The sequence below is a fragment of the Poecilia latipinna genome, unplaced genomic scaffold (genome assembly GCF_001443285.1).
Source record: "Poecilia latipinna isolate Pla-1442-1.1 unplaced genomic scaffold, P_latipinna-1.0 Scaffold526, whole genome shotgun sequence".
In the NCBI taxonomy this organism is placed as follows: domain Eukaryota; kingdom Metazoa; phylum Chordata; class Actinopteri; order Cyprinodontiformes; family Poeciliidae; genus Poecilia; species Poecilia latipinna.
The window spans coordinates 193,874-211,355 of NW_015113142.1; the positions used below are offsets into that span (position 1 = coordinate 193,874).

General features: G+C 38.8%; 3 protein-coding genes and 1 long non-coding RNA gene across 5 annotated transcripts in view; 2 read left to right on the forward strand and 2 right to left on the reverse strand.

Moving 5' to 3' along the window:
• Positions 1–4,263, forward strand: part of phc1 (polyhomeotic homolog 1) — a 13,128-nt gene extending 8,865 nt beyond the window's left edge. Inside the window, exons 9-14 of the mRNA XM_015040771.1 lie at positions 357–523; positions 1,253–1,316; positions 1,400–1,487; positions 1,609–1,780; positions 2,508–2,745; positions 2,839–4,263. Coding sequence (XP_014896257.1) covers positions 357–523; positions 1,253–1,316; positions 1,400–1,487; positions 1,609–1,780; positions 2,508–2,745; positions 2,839–2,990 — 881 coding nt within the window. The 3' untranslated portion in view covers positions 2,991–4,263. The remainder of the gene's footprint in view (positions 1–356; positions 524–1,252; positions 1,317–1,399; positions 1,488–1,608; positions 1,781–2,507; positions 2,746–2,838) is intronic.
• styk1b (serine/threonine/tyrosine kinase 1b) lies at positions 4,260–12,433 on the reverse strand. Of its 2 annotated transcripts, XM_015040774.1 has the most exons (10): positions 11,150–12,433; positions 10,138–10,184; positions 9,494–9,661; positions 7,922–8,254; positions 7,636–7,817; positions 7,081–7,155; positions 6,652–6,860; positions 6,431–6,471; positions 5,107–5,203; positions 4,260–5,005 (listed from the first exon to the last, which is right to left on the reverse strand). In XM_015040774.1, the coding sequence occupies exons 2-10, from the start codon at positions 10,181–10,183 to the stop codon at positions 4,813–4,815; spliced, it is 1,344 nt and encodes a 447-aa protein (XP_014896260.1). In that variant the 5' UTR covers position 10,184; positions 11,150–12,433; the 3' UTR covers positions 4,260–4,812. The 2 variants fall into 2 exon arrangements, with proteins under 2 accessions (XP_014896260.1, XP_014896259.1); XM_015040773.1 differs by lacking the exon at positions 11,150–12,433 and having other exon boundaries at positions 10,138–11,122.
• LOC106952584 (uncharacterized) lies at positions 9,579–13,849 on the forward strand. Its single transcript, XR_001426016.1, has 2 exons — positions 9,579–9,668; positions 12,461–13,849. It is a non-coding gene; the product is annotated as an uncharacterized LOC106952584 (long non-coding RNA).
• A 10-nt stretch (positions 13,850–13,859) lies between these two features.
• Positions 13,860–17,450, reverse strand: LOC106952583 (glutathione S-transferase kappa 1). The gene is made up of 7 exons (XM_015040777.1): positions 17,021–17,450; positions 16,860–16,941; positions 16,628–16,756; positions 15,479–15,624; positions 15,266–15,382; positions 15,096–15,189; positions 13,860–14,039 (listed from the first exon to the last, which is right to left on the reverse strand). Exons 1-7 carry the CDS (start codon positions 17,087–17,089, stop codon positions 13,990–13,992), a joined length of 687 nt encoding a protein of 228 aa, XP_014896263.1. The 5' UTR covers positions 17,090–17,450; the 3' UTR covers positions 13,860–13,989.
• Between the last annotated feature and the right edge of the window lie 32 nt (positions 17,451–17,482).

Consider the following 17,482-nt stretch of genomic DNA (forward strand, 5'->3'; position numbering starts at 1 on the left):
TTTATTTCATTGTTTTTTAATTAGAAAATAAACATTTAGTTGCCTAAAATGCGAAGGAATAGCATTCCTTTAGTGAACATAAAAATGCCTCTTGAAGAGTTTGGGGTAAAACATTTTAACACATAAAGGTGTTTTTATCTTAAATCAAAGATAATAACAAAATTTGAAATATTTTGTTCAAATTTGGCTTAATTACTTCTCTGAATATGTTGTTTCTTTTCAAATGGTGTTTTATTGAGTTTGTTCATTTCAGTTAACGATTAATCGTTTGCTAAATTAGTTGACAGTTATTTCAATAATCGATTAATCGCGATTAACTGATTAATCGTTTCAGTCTCGCTTCCATTTCTCCTCAGCTCCCGCTGTAGACGCCACGTTCTCCGCGCCCCCGACCTTGTCCTTGCCTCTGCCCTTGTCCAGAGGCGGCCATGGGGACAAAGTTCCTCAGGCGGTGGTCAAACCTCAAGTCCTCACTCATCTCATCGAGGGCTTTGTTATTCAAGAGGGAGCCGAGCCCTTCCCTGTAAGCGACCCCTGCCAGATCTGCATGTTAAAACTTTATGGTGAAAGGTGCAGGTTTCTGACTCAGTCCTGGAAATTATGGGAAAATCTGGAATTTGACTTGAATCAAAATTAGTTTGTATTTTCAGATTTTATTCCCTCCCCATATGTCTAAATAGTGTGTCCTTCCTTCTGTCCGCCATTTTTTTTTGTATTCTTTCTTCATTTCTCTTCTGCTTCGTGTGTCCTAGTCCATATCCTCCCTCTATCTGTGATCTCTTTTTATCCTTCATTTCTACGTCCCTCGTGTCTTTCCATTCTTTTTTCCTGTTGTCCCTCTTGTTTCATTCTTCATTGCATCCTTCCTTCCTCCCTCTGTTTTTTGTCTCTTCCATATTGTTCTTTATAGTGCTCTTTTTTTCCTTCCTCCCAGTCTTGTCTTGCTTGTGTCTTTATTTTCAACATTTTGTCATTCCTCCCATTTCTCCTCTCTTTGCTTCTTTATTAATTGCTTCCATGTGTCATCTTTCCTTCATCCTCCTCTCTCTTCTACTATCTTTTCTTCTCCTTTTACCCTTGTGTCCTTGCTTTCTTTTATTTCTCTCCTTGTTGTTTTACCTCTGGGTTCTTTCACTGTATATCAAATTTATAGTGAACGTTTGTATATTTTAAAACATTTTTTTGGTCTTTATAAAACATATGTAGGAATACTAGAAGTAGGTTTCTTGCTAACTTCTCTGTTGTTTGGCAGGTTGCTGGACTCCTCAAAGACAGAGACTTTGCTCTGGTTGGCCGCACAGAGAACGGTCCTCCACGTAAGTAAAGATTTATTTATTTACTGTGGTTTACTTTCTCCTTCTTACGGGTCGGCGCTCTGAATATTTTCTTTTTATCTCAGTGTTGAAATGTGAGTACTGTGGATGCTTTGCTCCCGCCAGCCAGTTCAGGGGATCAAAGAGGTTCTGTTCAAACACTTGTGCAAAGAGGTACACTCTCATTCCTCATAAAGATACTGTTACACTGCCTTGCAAAAGTGTTCATTCCCCCCCACCAAACTCCAGTGTGATTTACTGGAGCTTGTCGCAGACTGACCCTCTTGATCTTCAGGTATAACGTAAGCTGCAGCCAGCACTACAAGTCCAGCAGAGGGAGGAGCGGTGGGGGGCCGCCGCTACCTCCGAACCCCACAGAAAACTCTGCTAAACGCAGAGGTCCTTCCCGACGGGGGAGTTCAAATAGCACCTACAGTAAAGTATCAAGCAAGCATCTTTCTGTCAAGGTAAGATTGTTTGTTTTTTGGTTTTTTTTATTGCTACTTTTAAATAAAGCAAAAGCAAAGTCATAGTTCACATTTTGAAGCATGAAATTATAAAAAAAATATCAATATATCATAGGAAAAACTTTTCATCTAGATCTATTAGAAGCTGTTTTTGTTCACTCCGAGAACCTTGTGCTAAAGAAGATTTCAACCCTCGGATTTGGATTATTTCCATAAATTTAGTTAAAACCTTTACATTTTCAGTCTTAACATTTTTTTCATTACATTTTTAAAAGGTTAGAAAAACTGACTGAAAAGTCTTTAAAATCTTGAAGTTCAAAGTGTCACAATAAGCAATTCATCAATTTAATCGTATCATAAATTAAAAAGGGAGTGGTAATTTACATTCATAGACATCATAATTTTATTTATGGTTTTGGTTTTATGAATTTTATTTCTGTTTCATGTATTGTTTTTTGGCTGTTGTCTTTTTTGGATGCTTTACACTTCCATTGTGACGTTTTCTTTACAAAATTCAAGTTTGTTGGTCGTTGAGAGGCTGAACTTTATTATGCCGTTATCAAAGCATTGCTTCAAAATAGTCTCAAAACAATATTATCGTTTATCGTAAAAACTTTCTGGAACAATTTATCGTTCCGCAAAATTTGTTATCGTGACAGACCTAGCATTACTATTTTAATGTTTAGTTTATAGCTTTGTGTTTTAACCTCTGCCGTCTCCCTCATAGTGTCACTCAGAGTCCAGTCGCTCGGAAGACGTGTCCAGTGAGGGGGAGGAAGAGGAGGATGACTCTTCCTCGCTGTCCAGAAGCTCGTTACGCTCCTGCTCCAGAGCCGAGCACAGCGCTCCTCCCTCCGACAGCTCGGCACCTGGAAGTCTCCTGATCGAAGGGGCCAGCTTCCTCTCCGCGACTCCGGCTCAGTGGAGCGTGGAAGAAGTCTGCAAGTTCATCTCCTCGCTTCAAGGTTAGCGGCCGGATCGCGGCTCGCTTTCGATTGCTTAAGTACGTTCAGGTCGTCTGTTCTCACCCGTGTCTTTGGCTTCCTGCTGGGTTTTAGGTTGCGAGGAGCTGGCGGCCCAGTTTCTGTCGCAGGAAATAGACGGACAGGCTCTGCTGCTGCTGAGAGAAGACCACCTGATCTCCACCATGAACATTAAGCTGGGTCCAGCTCTGAAGATCTGTGCCTCAATCAACAGTCTGCGCGAGTGATGGCTGGGCCCTCATTTCTGACGCCTCTCTTGGACTCGATTGTGTGGATGTGTTGATTTATAAACAGTTGATCCCTATCAATCTGAAGATGCTTTTCAGACCACATGAACCTTTTAATCCAGTTCCTCCTCTTTGATGTTGCTCTTGCTTTAGGGTAGGAGCTTTCTTAACAGCCCATGAGTGACATAAAGGGATGTGATCGATTCAGTTAAGAGGTTGCATTGATTGACTGAGTTGCAGTCAGTTTGTCCTAAAGCCCTTAGAGAACCTTTAAGTTGCTGGGTCCCAGAACGCCCACGGTTCCTTGCTAAACTATTTTCTACCCCTTGATTTTTTTTTTCATATTTTGTCTCATTGCAACCACAAACTTTGAGTCTTTTTCTGGGATTTTACATCAGCCAACACAAAGCAACACAAAAGAGTGGCGTGCATTTAGATTCATACTCCATAGATCTACCTTTTGTTTGTTGGAGTATGTCTCTACCTGCTTCATCCTCTGTAGAGGACGTTGCCATGGAGATCCATTTTTCTTCAGCTGCGCAGTTCTGCTGTACTGTGTGTTGGTCTACCACCGTAAACGGTTGTTGTCTTAACGTGACGAAATGGGGGAAAAACTTTTAAGGGGTGTAAATTACTTTTCTTTTTTCAAGGCACTAGATAGACAGTATTCTTTCTGGACTCTGAATGTGCAGACTTATGCATACTGGTATGCGTAAGCCGTTGATGTCATGAACTGAAGTGTTCCTTTCATAAGTGTTTGTCTTTTTCTTTGAAACCTGGTATAATTGTATGTGGACTCCTTGAAAACTCCAACTCTCGCTGCCTGTCAGGTGGTCCTGTGTAAACATCTCACTTCAAACAGTATTTTAAAAAGGTGCTTCGGTCTTCAGGTTGTCTGCGACAATTACATGTGTTCAGTCTTTTGTTGTATTCTGCTTATGTTTTGTTTTTTTGTTTTTTTTCGTCATAGATGCCAAACCCAGGCTTCAATCACATCACCGACAATGACACTCAACAAGCCTGGTGTGTTAGTAGTTTTCTTTTTTTGTTTGTTTGTTGTTGTTGTTGTTGTTTTTTTGAATAGTCATGAAGAGTTTAGTTTTGTATTTTCTCATTTTTATAGTACAATCAGAATTATTTTTTCATGGGACAATATAGTTGTAGAAGCTTTAATAAAGTACCTGGAGGTGGGTACTGATGCTTTTTCAAGGGCTAAATGGAAGTGCTCTCTGTACGTGTATGCAGTACTATCAATAAACATTACTGGAACTGAGTATGTTGTTTATTGGTCATAGGTTCATTTCAACCTCACGATAATTCATATTGCCATTAACATTTGAGTTTATGTAAACAGTCTGAGTTCGGATCTTGCAGACATCTGCATGACCCGTCCTCCTTGAGCAAACGTAGATACGGGTATTATTAGTTACACTAACAAATCCTTCCCTTTGTAACTCCTTCTGTGGTAGTTTATATATTGCATTTCTTTAGAAAAGGTATTGGTCCATTTAAAAAAAAAAAAAAAATATATATATATATATATATATGTCATGCTATTCACCCTCAAAAGGTTTCCTAGCTGAGAAAGAAAATCATGAAATTTCCTCCCAAAATCAACTCACTGAGGAGTTCCCTGTTCAACTGAGTGAATCCTAAGAATAATAACTTAATAAAGATCCCATTTTATTGCCAAAAGTGCTCAAACACAGTTTGCAACACTTCGATTGCATCTTAAAGTCACTTGTATAAGTGCTCCATTAGACTTGGAGATAGTAGTGCAAATACACACATATTCTTCTTTGGCATTTGACGTCGTAAATGATCAGAAAACGGTGTAGCTGTTGGCTTCTCCGTATCCGGCCTCCTGCAGGTACTGTTCCAGGTTAACCGTCCCCGAGGCTTTGAGGACTTTATCAGAGGCGCTCTTTTCTCCTGAAACAAGCTTTCGGCTCAGTTCAACCAGCAGGGGTCTATCCTGCTCCTTCCACTGGCAGCAGCTTTTGATCAGCGCATATCTAAGAAAAAAAAAAAAGAAAGAAAAAGCAGGGTTTTGGTTATATTCTGCACTGAATGAACAACTTGAAGAAGGTTGTTGAATCATTTGTAACATGCTTACAGTGAGTTGGAACAGTTGGAAGGTTTTTTCAGGCTTTTTCCTCTCTGATGAAACTGCAGAAGCTCGTTAATTGAGATTTCTGCAAATGGAGCATCGCCTAGATAAAAAGAATATAAATATTTTGAACAGCCAAGTAAAGATGGTTCCATTGTAACATTTACAAGAACTTTAGAAGGAGACCCGAAAAAGTGTTCCAAGTTTTTTGTGATGTTGAAGTTGATGCGAGTCAGATTTCCCTGCTTGATAAATCTACCAAACACTGCAAACCAGCAATGCTTGGCTGCAAAAAAAATCAAGCCTACATAAAAAGTCAATCTCGCCTAAATATTCTTCTGTGCGCATATTTCTGTTTATATTTCCTCAATATATTCAGCAACAATTTACAACTTAAAATCTTCAAGTTACTCTTTAAATTTTTGTTGCCAAAATCAGATTCACAACAATCAAAGTAAAGTGTTGACTGGAATTACTATAAAATATGCTCCAAGCTTTATTATCAACAAGTAATATCAAAACAGAAAGCAAACACATTAGCATTAGCCTAGCACTGACATCCACTGAAGGAGTCAGATGTGAGTTACTTAAGTAAAGTAAAGCCAGCCTTTACTTTACTTAAGTAAAGTTTGTGTTGAGTGGGATAAATGTTTAGAAACCTGCGACTGTCCTGCAGAAACAAAATATCTGTTTTTGTCAACAAAAAATAATAATTGCTGAGTGAGTAAAGATAGATAATGTGTACTTTGTTATTTTACTGCATTTTAAAGATACTGAGTGTTCAAGTACAAATTGACTCAGAGTAGTGAAAAACAAGACAGCCCTCTCATGAACACTCCTCTTTTTGGGAACATTTCTAACTTCCTGTAACATCCAGCTGTGCCGTGGTGCTAACTTTGAGACGAATATTTAGATAAACTGAAGAAACCAGGATCAACTCAGTTTCAGCCAGTACCCGTTCTTAATATGGCCGATATGGGGAGCTGCCCAGGGGGCAACAGAAAGCATGTGTTGCGCCACATAAAAAAATATTTTCTATTGTTTTTATGCATGTGCAGTCATGAGAGACTAAACTGCATGTTATCTTCCTACAGAATTAAGATGGTTTCCTGCATTTTATTGGTAGGAGGGGCTTTTTGTGTGAGAACCGGCATTTTTTTTCAGCTTCTATTTCTGTCATCTACGAAAGCGCTAACAACATTTTTGTCAGCATTGCTGCTTAAGTTTTTAAGAGTAAAGTTTACTTTAAAAATATCTACATATATATTCCTCAGCAACCACAAGGGGGAGTTAACGTCTAAGTGTTTTCAAAAGTTATTGCTGGACTTACCTAACGATGTCATCTCAAATAGCAAGATCCCAAACGACCAACTATTGGAGCAAACAGAACAAAGAATGCATGTAGTTAGTCTTCTATTCAGTTGAAGCTCTTAGAAGTAAAACGTACAAAACACACAAACCAGTGAACATGATCTGAACATCTCTGAAATGTAGGAAACTGGATTTGGGCAGCTTTAAAGAGAGAATCATTACAAGACAAAAACCACTGACATGTCACTGCTCTTAGTTGCTGCCTTCCTGACCAGCAGCTCCGGTGCCTGCCACTTCTTCATGCTGGGATCGTCCCTCTGAGTGGCTTTCTTGCTTTTTCTTATGTAAACTCCATGCAGACCCCAGAGCTTGGCTGTGAGCTGCTTCGTGACCAGCACGCTGCGGGCCCTGATGTTTCCGTGAAGGAGATCTTTGCTGTGGAGGAACTCCTAACAATGCAGCAAAACAAGAACTTCAGGATTAGATAGGCCACAAAAATCCCGTTCAGAATAAGCTAAGAAAAACTTTTTTTTTTAATGTGTTTAGTTAACGTGGTGGACACATGAAAAAAATGGCAAAAGTATATGGAAAACATCTATTATCGTATCATATTTTGTATTTTTGAAATATTTTTAGCTGCAAAAGAGAATGTTTCATTATTGTACAAACCAGAGCAGAAGCAACTTGACTGCCCATAGTGAATATTCTTCTTTCAGTCATTTCACACGGATTATCCACTTTGTCCTGGAAAAAAGGAGACATACTTGTTAGACACACTTGCATTTGAATAATAATGTAGTTTTCTATCAGTTTGAATATTGTAGTAATTTTATACACGGCTGTGAAACGTAATTTCCCCCAAGTAATCCATAAAGTGAATATGATTAACCAAACATTTCAGGCAGTTGATTTAAATTTCACTAGCACACAAGCCTGATTACTACCAGACCTGTGGAGTCAAGAAATGCCTTGAACAGAACCAGTCTGACAACATGAAGTAGACCATAAGATCCGCACATCATGCTCCAATCTGAATAAGTTTGATTATTTCTTACGCTCTGGGACTTCAGCAAACCACAGAGAGAGATATTATCAACGTAAAGAGAGAATAAGAGCCAGTGCTAAACCTGGAACTCAGTTAGAGGGTAAATACTGTCTCACACCACTGTGGCCTCCAAACTTTGTGATGCGGTATATGAAAATAGAGCTCATTCTCTTCTTTACCTGTCTGCATTGCCACAAGTAGCTGAGCAGATCCCTGTTTTCAAGCTCCTCCACCACCGTGACCAGGGGAGCTCGAATCGAGACCACGCCGAGCAGCTCCGGCAGGAATGGATGCGGACCAAGCTGAGAGAGGAAAGACGCAAAGCCCAGGAAGTCATGTCTCTCATCGGCGTCTGCTGAGTCTGTGGAGGGAACCGATGGTAAATGACTTTTTAAAATCTGGTCTTGAAAACAGATTTTTTTTTTTTTTTAAAGAAATGTCTTTAAAAGACGTAATTTTCCTCACCTTTGAGGACCCGGAGCACCACATTCCTGTTTTCCATGCGTGCCCTGTAGAGAGACACAGACGCGTCGGCTCGCAGGGAGAAGGAACCCTGCAGAGGGGCGACCAGGTTGAAGGACTCTGGCAGCCTCTGGCGGGGCAGCTCTCTGGGCTGGACGATGGGAGTGAAACTGGTCTTGATGGGATCCAGCAGGGGGCTGGGTGAGGGAGCGGGAGCGCTCATCGGCGTGGGAAACCTTTGAGATTGATACGTTTTCGAAGCGTCGAAGGTGGAGTAGGAAGTGGGCATATCCAACGCGATGCTTTCGTGCTCAAGTACATTGAGACCAGGTGGAGCTGAAAGAAGTCAGAAGAGAACAGACGAATTAGCAAGTAACAAAGTGTAGATGAATCTGTTTTAGGTCCTATAGCGATAATTTAAACTGTCAGAAATTGTTCTACATGAATTGAGGAGTAGATTCTTTTTTAATGGCGTTTGTGCTACAAGCAGATTATTTAAAGACATTTAAAGAATTAAATTATTGGAATGATAAGTGACGTCACCAGAAGTCTGTGAATGTGGAAGCAAGTTTTTAAATCATTTTATTGGTTAAATCCTGATCAAGAGGAAGGCAAATACGAAAATGGGCCAACATGTTATCTGTAGGCGACAAAATATGTCTGATGTGTTTGAATAATGTTACAGAAAGGTGAGGCTTGTAGCTTTAAAAGTAAAGTTGATATAGCAGAGTGATGTGTAATGGGTTGTAGGTGTTTTTTTTATTGTTCTGTAAAAATATTTACATCAATTTCAATAGAACATTGTGATGATCATCATCACAATAAAGTTGACTTGAGATAAAGAAGAATTAATAACTCAGTTTTTTCTTAATGCTTGGACACTTTGTGTTCTCCAGTAATATCCCTTCAGACAAAATACTGCATTTTAAAGATGGCCACATAGATAGTATGCATAAAAATACATATATGTTTTTTTTTTCTTCCTACCTTATTTTCCTGCCAAAACTAAATCAGATTTTTCGGACGTTTCCATTCCTTAAATACAAATTTTCAGCAATTCAAATATTTCCAGCAAACTTCTATATTTAAAAATGTTTTTTAATGTTCACATAAACATAAATAAGACATTTTTGGAGTGACTATAAGACAACACATAAGGATGTCAAAAAATTGGCTCCAATATTAATTCTAATAACTTTTTAATTTTTGTCTCAAGTCATTCAAAAGGTTATTTTTTCATCTCGTGTCTGCAAACATTTGATTTTACATCACACTGAAAGTATCTTTGGTAGAAAACAACACAACATTAATTTGGAAGTGGAGTCATCTCTATGGAATAAACAACAAATGTAAAACCTAACTTAAATAACAAAGATGCATTTTGAATAACAAAAAAAGAGAAGAAAGACTCAATCTCATCAAATTTTCTATCGGCAGGTTTTCCAAAAGTACAATTCAAGGAAGTACAAGGAAACTCCAAGAACTCAGATGACTTACAAGATCATGTGACACATGAATGACAAACAGGTTTTGATGCCAACCCCACATAGTTCTCATAGTTTTTGCTCCACTTACCATCAATGCCTTGCAGTATCCTCCTGGTGGTAATTTTCTTTCGTGGACGGATTCGGTCGACCTTCTCTGGGCAGTAGCGCAGCAGCAGAATGAAGACCAGAGTGACCAGGAAGCTGGCCAGCAGGAGGACGGGCACCACAATCACCTCCTGTTCATAAACACGGATCTCTGCAAGGTGACCGGACACGAGGTTATGTGTTTACTTAACTGGCAACAAGTCTGAGGTTTTACTTATTAAAATAAAATGTTTCTTTTATTATAATTTGGACAGTGTGTGTTTTGTTCAGATTTATGTAGCTTATTAACACAAATGAGGAAATATCACAAAGATAGGATGTTAAATTCAGGTTGCAAGTTCAAAAGACGAAAAAAGAGAAAGACAAATAAAAAAAATCCGCATTTATAAAATGGAAAATTAAAGACCTATAATCCAGAGTCCAAATTAGGGATTTTGCAAATACTTTCATAAATTGCACCTGGCAGAAAGGGACATTTGAGTTTGAGTTCTGGACTTAGGGAGCATGTTCAGCCCCCTTTAAGGACGGAAAATGTATTTTTTAAGATGATGCTGATCCGGACCGAAAAGTATCATGAAAGCTGTCTCTGTTTAGTGGTCAGAGGTTCACGGTTCTGATAAAACTCACCACAGAAGGTGTCTCCATGAGTGCAGAGAGAGTCTGATCCTGACATCCTGTCAGTTTGAAAGAGATTGAAGGGACACTCAGGAACAGAACCAGCAACACACATTCATCATTTCCAACTTCAATGAATAATTAAGTATTTCCCATAAAGCTCGGTAATAACAATAATAACAATAGAGAAGGTCACTTCACACGAATAACAGAGATCTTTAAAGACTGACTTTAAAGATCAGTCTTTAAAGTGCAAATAAGTGTTTCTATTTGAGACTGAAGGTGTAGCCTCAGGTACCGAATAAAACATCAACATTGACTTCTTCATAGAAGTGGAAATGAAGCATCTATGAGTCTAAATCAACAAATTAAGGGACTGGATTTCCCTGAAAGACACTTAGTTGTGTTGTTTGTGGAGCAAAGTCTGTAACTTGACTCTCACACGTAAGCGCTAAGAAAGGCCTGAACTGTAACCGAGACCAGGAACCTCAGATGTTGTGTTAACGCGCCAAGTGTCAATGTTTTCTTCCTCCCCCCTTCTCACTTTGTTGTTTTTATCTTCTAGCTACACAACCATCATAATTTTACATATTAATTTTGCAGCTGTGGTCCAATATTTGCATTAGTTATCACCATCAGAACTTGTGTAATCATCACCAAAGAAGCATGTATAACCAAGTAATCTGTCCATGCTGTGTGCTGGATGGTCTGTGGTTTAAAAAATGCACTACAAGGCAGATATGGGGTTCGCAATAAAATCTCTTCAGTCTCGTCATCATCCCTTCACGTCATATCCTAGATCACCAAACCTGTTAATCTGCATTTTACTGTCACATTAAAACTTGTGTTGCACCTCACACCCAGTGTTCAAACATAAAGAACGCCAGTTCTCAATAAAACCATCCTGAAAACAACTAAAAGTTGCATTTTCTAAGCTGTTTCTGAATCTACACAGTGGATGAATGAGCTCCTGTTGTAAAACAGATCGGGTTGTGTTTCAGAAACTTAGTAAAGAAACTCTTACCTCACTTATGTGGGCGAATTTCTGAACGTCAAAGAAAATATACAGTGTGTAGAATCGTCTTATCGCAGGTGCATGGTTCCTTCCCTCACACCGTTTGGCACTTTGCTTGCATCCTGTCAGCTGTGCTCCTCAGCTCCTCCTTGTGTTCTTCGTCTCCGGGGATCAATTTGCTGCTCTCCGTTTGTCTACCTTCCCACCTTCGGTGTTTCCTTTGACTCCACCCTCATCACCTGCACCACATCCTTCACTCCTCACTTCTCCTTCCTCCGCCCTCACGCTCCTTCGCTGCTGGAGTGATGCTGCTGAGGACTGAAATCAGCTGTCCGGGCCCCAAAACACTCACCTGTCGCCTGTCTTCCTCTCTCTGACAGCCGTTCGTTAGGTTTTTTTTTTGAATGCGAATTCCTTTCTTGCCCTCCTTTTCTGCCCTTTGTTCACAGAAACAGGTCCAGCCACTCCTTGTCACTTTATAGTTTCCACCTCTTTGATCGGAAACTTGCATAACTGGCTTTTCTGTCTCATGGGCATTTAGTCAGCAAAACACAAACAGCTTTTTATTTTTAATCACAATGAGCGCACATGTTTTCATACCTCGGCAACACAACCACGACCCTCACTGTGCACCCCGGTTACTTAATTGCAAAGTGGAAAAAAGATGGACCAAAAAATATTTAGGGTGATCTGACTAAAAAGGCCAGATAAATATGTAGGCCAAACAAATTGAGTGCCATCTTATATTTCCCTTTGGCTTTATAATCATGTGCTACTTTGTTTTCAGTCTGTCAGATGAAACATTTGGCTGTAAAGCAACAAAAGATGTGCTGATGCTTTTATCCCTGGTTCTGTATCTGATAAACCTTAGGTACATAAAATAGTATGAATTTGATGATTTTCAAAGCAAAACAACGGTTGAATATCCATCATTTAACAAAAAATATAATTACTTATTAGTACATTAGTCTCACATAAAGGGTTAGGGTTAGAAACCTTAAACATTGTTGTTGCATAGACACAATTTACGTTAAATTTTTATTGTGTTTTTCAGATTTAGGTATCAAATGACAATGTGACCATATAAACTGAGTCCAGTTCTGTTTCATCGTCAAACGTTTGTGTCAGGTTGATTTGGCAGCTCCTGGAGTGTGTTGACAAAAGCTTCTAACCACGAATGCAAATTGTGTTTTGAACATTAGCGACCACAAGCCAAAATCTCCTGTCTGCACATTGCGACGGCCGACTGAACCGGAGAGTGGCAGATCTGCTTTACACAAAGCCAGTTTAATAACAAATATTTCCAAACTGTTTTCACAGAAGTAATGCAACGCCGCTGGGTCCGGTGAAGAGCGGCCATTTGTGGTCATGACTCACAGACATCAACTGGTTCTCCTGCCCTGTCAGGTAAACAAATGTCAGCATCCTCTGGTTATATAAGCAAACAAAGCTGGGATTGTATCAGAGGTTAAACTTCATATGAAGGGCGCGACAACCTACTAACTGTTACTGTTTTCCTTTAAGATAAAATAATGGCACTTGTTGTTCTTGCAGGAAAAATTACCAGTGAATCAAAATTTTAATAATATTCTTTTTTACTCTTTTCATTTTTTTTTTTTAGATAAAATCACTTGTTTGGGTTATTTTCTGCATTACTCCCTCTTCATATTAGGTTAGTAGAATAGGTAACGTCTGATATTTTCTTGGCTCAATTTTTAGTTCAACCACTTATGATAAATACAGATTTTGAAGAGAAAGATTGAAACGTTAAAAGTCGCAGAGATCAAATCCTTGATGTTCCTGTACTTTTATTACACTACATTTACTCTTCTACTTTATCACATGTCCTTTTACTTATATTGTTAATTTTCTCATCTTAAAGATATTATGTTAGTGCTGCATTTTGTTTTAAACTAACAAATTTACACAAACAATAAGGCACAGCTCGCTAATGAGCATGCATTTCCACTCCAGGTCTTTTAAAAAGAAATAAGAATTAAACAACTGACTCTGATTTGTGTCTGTTCATGTTAATGACATCACAAGAGGCAAAAGACGTAATTAGCTAATAGCTTTAAACAGCTTCTCTATTGTTTTCCCCACTTATTGTGGTCTGCTTATCTGAAGTCGCAGAATCTAGAAGGAGCAGTAAAGTCCCTTCAGAAAGTTCTGGTTCTGCTTCGTTGGAAGTCTTCTCTTACCAAGACTGGTCAGAAAAACCTCCGATGAAGGAGACTCCCTCCATAAACACTTGTCAAAGATCGTGTCCTTCAGGCAACAATTGACCTCATGATAATAGATGAGGGGTCAGTTCAAAGTTCGCTTCACCAACACAAACTGGAATCCAGCGCTCCCTGCTGGAGAACACCTTTTTAAGTAATCTAATCTAATGACAACTACCCCTAATGTAATGGGGAAATAAATGTGTTCAGATTTAGGGAGAGGGTTTTCTAAAATCTTAAAGGTTCACAGACTTTCATCAGATCAAGAAAAGATTTATTAAAGATTTATTAAAGTTTTTATTAGAAACACAAACATCAACTTTGCTCTGGTCTTTGACAAAAAGCCATTCATTCATTTGATTCCATTAATCCCATCTCTCTGAATCAAACCAATGGACAGACTGCAACATAAGTCACAGAGCCACGTCAACAGCAGAGCCAACAATAAAAATGACCTGTTAGCATCTAAATGTAGCGAACGCTGCTGCAAGGAACATTATTTTCAGAAAAAATTTATTTTTTATCTTTTGTCTCAAACAAAAATTATGTAGACTTTACATAAATTTCAGAAGGCACAGCTTAGAAAATCTGTGTTGGCTGGAATAGTGAGTTAAAGGAGGTCTGATCTCACAGCCTGGAGGCAGACCTGTCTGGGTTAGGCCCCAACCACTTCTCTCCTGCAACAAACAAAAAACCATTAGCTTTTAGAATACAATACATGTATCTGATTCTGTAGCGACATGCAAAATCAGAAACAAATGAGACCATCTTTTCAGACTCCAAACAGCCGGAGTATGGAAACACCTAGTCATACAAAATCCCACGATTTCATCCTGAATCTGCATTTTTTTTAAATGAGTGCAACGTTAAAGTTCAGTTAATGTCCCATTAAGTCATAATGTGTAAGTAAAGGTGCCTTATGCCTCATATTTTTTTATAAATAGTTACAGTCATCCTGGCCATCATCATTTTGTGTGTTTATTTAAACCCTGAGTGAAATGATTACACCACAAACAATTACAGTGATTTTAGAAACAAGAGTTATGTGCAAACATTGGAATCCATTTTGGCGTTGTGGGCACACAGGCTCAACTATATACACTCCCTATAATATATGTATATTAGCAAGTTTCAGCTCAGCTACAAACATCAGTTTTAGTATATTTTAAAACTGTTCTGCGCAAAAATAGCAGAGTTTGTTTAAATTGGTTGGCTTCCAGGCACAATCCTGTCTTTTTAACATAATCCATACATATTTAGCATACTGAGCTTTACAAAAAATGAATTAGCTTTGAAAAAAAAATAATTTCAATGGGGGTCACCCTGTGAACCCCACTGAAATTTATGCCTAAAAGTTGAATCCATGATTGGAAACCAAACAATTTAAAGGAGCTCTACCATTTCTGATGAGAAATATTCAACTAGAATTTTGCCATAAGTTTGTTGATGAATGTTAGGGGAAAGTTGCTCAGTAGCATTTAAGCAAACATTAGCGTGATGTTTGCCTGTATATCTGATTCTACATGTACAATTTTGGGAAAATCCACCAACATCTCCAACTTGAATATGCAATTATAGGTTTGATTAAAAAAACGACAACAAAAAAACAGCGCTGAAGTTGTTATATTATCATTCCACCATAAAATGGTTCAAGTAAATAATTCAAATCTAATATTTCTACATTCAAATCAATGATGATTTGGCATGTGTACAGTATTTTCTGTGTTTCTCACCAATGCAGTTGGCCATGAGCTCAAATCTGTCAGATCCAAAAAACATCTCGGGTTTTCCATCAACATGACAAATCAGCATCGGGAAACCAAATGCCTGGGGAAAAAATAAAAAATAAATAAATAAATCACAAGTATTGTTTCTTTAAAATAAACGCAAAAGCACCACCAACCCCGTAGTTGAGGGCCTCCTCTGTTGAACGTTTAAGCTTATCTTTGATCTCCTGCGAGGTGGACAACTCTAGCGCTTTTTCAATCTCATCGTCACTCAGTCCTGCTTTTTTGGCTGCCTGGAAAAAAACAAAACAAAACACAACAGATAGAAATGAATGCAACTCAAAATCTAATCAGAAATGGGACCAATGCGTGTGTTTTTAAGCAACAACCTCAGAGAAGGATTCAGGTTTAGTGACATCCTTGTCTTCACTCCAGATCCTCCTCCACAGCTCCCTGGAAACCTGCTCCACCTGCTTGTCTCCATCCGTCTCCATGTGCTGCACTGCTGTCACGAACCGCATCGCAGACAAAGTTCCTAAAAAGAAAAGAAGTACTCTGTCTTATTTACCAGAAAATTCCTGATAAATCACAGATTGTCTTTACTGTACTGTTTATATAACAGCTAGCAATTAAATCTTTATTTTACTATCATTTAGCTCTTGCTAATGCTAATTACTAATTTTAGAAAATAACTTCTTTTAATTGTTTGTACAACCTGGGAAAAAAAAACTGACTTCATTTTGCAGCAACGGTAACATTCATGTGATTGTATTTATTATTGTATTTTCACTCTAATGGAACTTGGACAGGGTTTGGATAAGAATCAGACACTCCTCCATTTTTATTGCTTCGAATGTCTTTGTCAGCATCCCAATGCTGAGTCAGAAATGTTGGTTTAAGACTCTCATATCCGCAAACATTTACGGGTCCTCATACCGGAGGACCACCTCTTATCCTTTTAGTTTGCAGAGCTTCTGTCACACGTGGATCCACTTCCTTCCTCATCACTGGACTGATCCAGTGCTGCATTTGTTTTCCCACACAATGATCAAAAGTCTTAAAATGAGTTACTTATTTTTTCACATGTGTAAAAATGGCATTTGAACAGACAATGAAATTAATAGAAGTCTGAAAATGCAAATGTGTTCCATGCTTTCATTTCCTTTTCCAAACCTGGAAAACAGGTTTGTCACATCCTGGACATTTGAGTCCAAAAGTAATGATCTTGACCTGAAATAATGACATAATGCTGCACAATATGTCGAACGGCAGTCATCAGTGCAGTATTATGTGTGACTAACTGCAATCTTAAAGGAATGCTGGGATGCAATCATTTCTAGGAAGTAATATTTCAAGCTTTTTGTTGCTGCGTTGAGGCTTTTGCATTTTGCTGACTTGTCTGTGCTACTGTAAGATACTAAGTGCTACTTATTTAAGTAGAAACTACAACATTTGGGGGACCGTCTGACTCAATTTAAGTAACCCGTCTGATCAGAGCCCAACAGAGAACCCATGCTGATAGTATTGATAGTATTTACCTTTTTGGAACATGACCTCAAATGGGTCAGCAGGTGGGTGTAAAGGGACGCTAAAGTAGTTGGCCAGGCGGTGGAGATCCTTAGTCATGTAGGCAAATTTGTTGGGAACTAAACCAGGAGGCTTGTTTCCTGTCATGAAAGACACTGATTATTTTTCCAGTCCATTCCACGAGGATATAAGCATGCACATGAGATTTAATTTACACTTTCTAGATCCTTCATGCTCACTGACCTGCTCCTTGCATGATGCCTCCGAGGAACGCAGGACGAAACTTCAGGTTGATGTTCCACACGTTTCTATAGCGGCAGATGATCTGGGAATACAAAGCATGGTTTTAAACACGCCAAAATATGGACTGGATCTGCAGGACGAGAAAGAAGGAAGACACAAACCTCAAACCCGAGCCAGGAGTAAGGTGAGACCACATCATAGAACAGCTCCACCACTTTCTTTGAGGTCATCTTCGGGTCTTTATCTTTGCAAATGCTAACCCTTACGTTTAGATTCACACTAACTTAACTCGGTACAGGTCGAAGTTCTTGTGCTGCTCTATCAAGCAACCTTGGAGAATCTCCAAGTGAGTCAAAGTTGAACTAACCTGACGCAGAGCAACCTAGCTTGGCGTTTGTAGTTCGGCAGAGAAATGATAAACAAACAGCGCAAATTCGTTAGCAGTTAGCCACAGCGCTACAACTGGTTACTCCACGAAGTAACATTAACTCAAATAACACATTAAAATATTAAATCAGAAAAAAACAACTACTTCTCAAAAGTAGCATTTCTCTTCTTCTGGTTCTTAATGGAGGTTGACCAACAACGTTACTTTGCGATCCTGCCATCTACTGGTAGAGTGA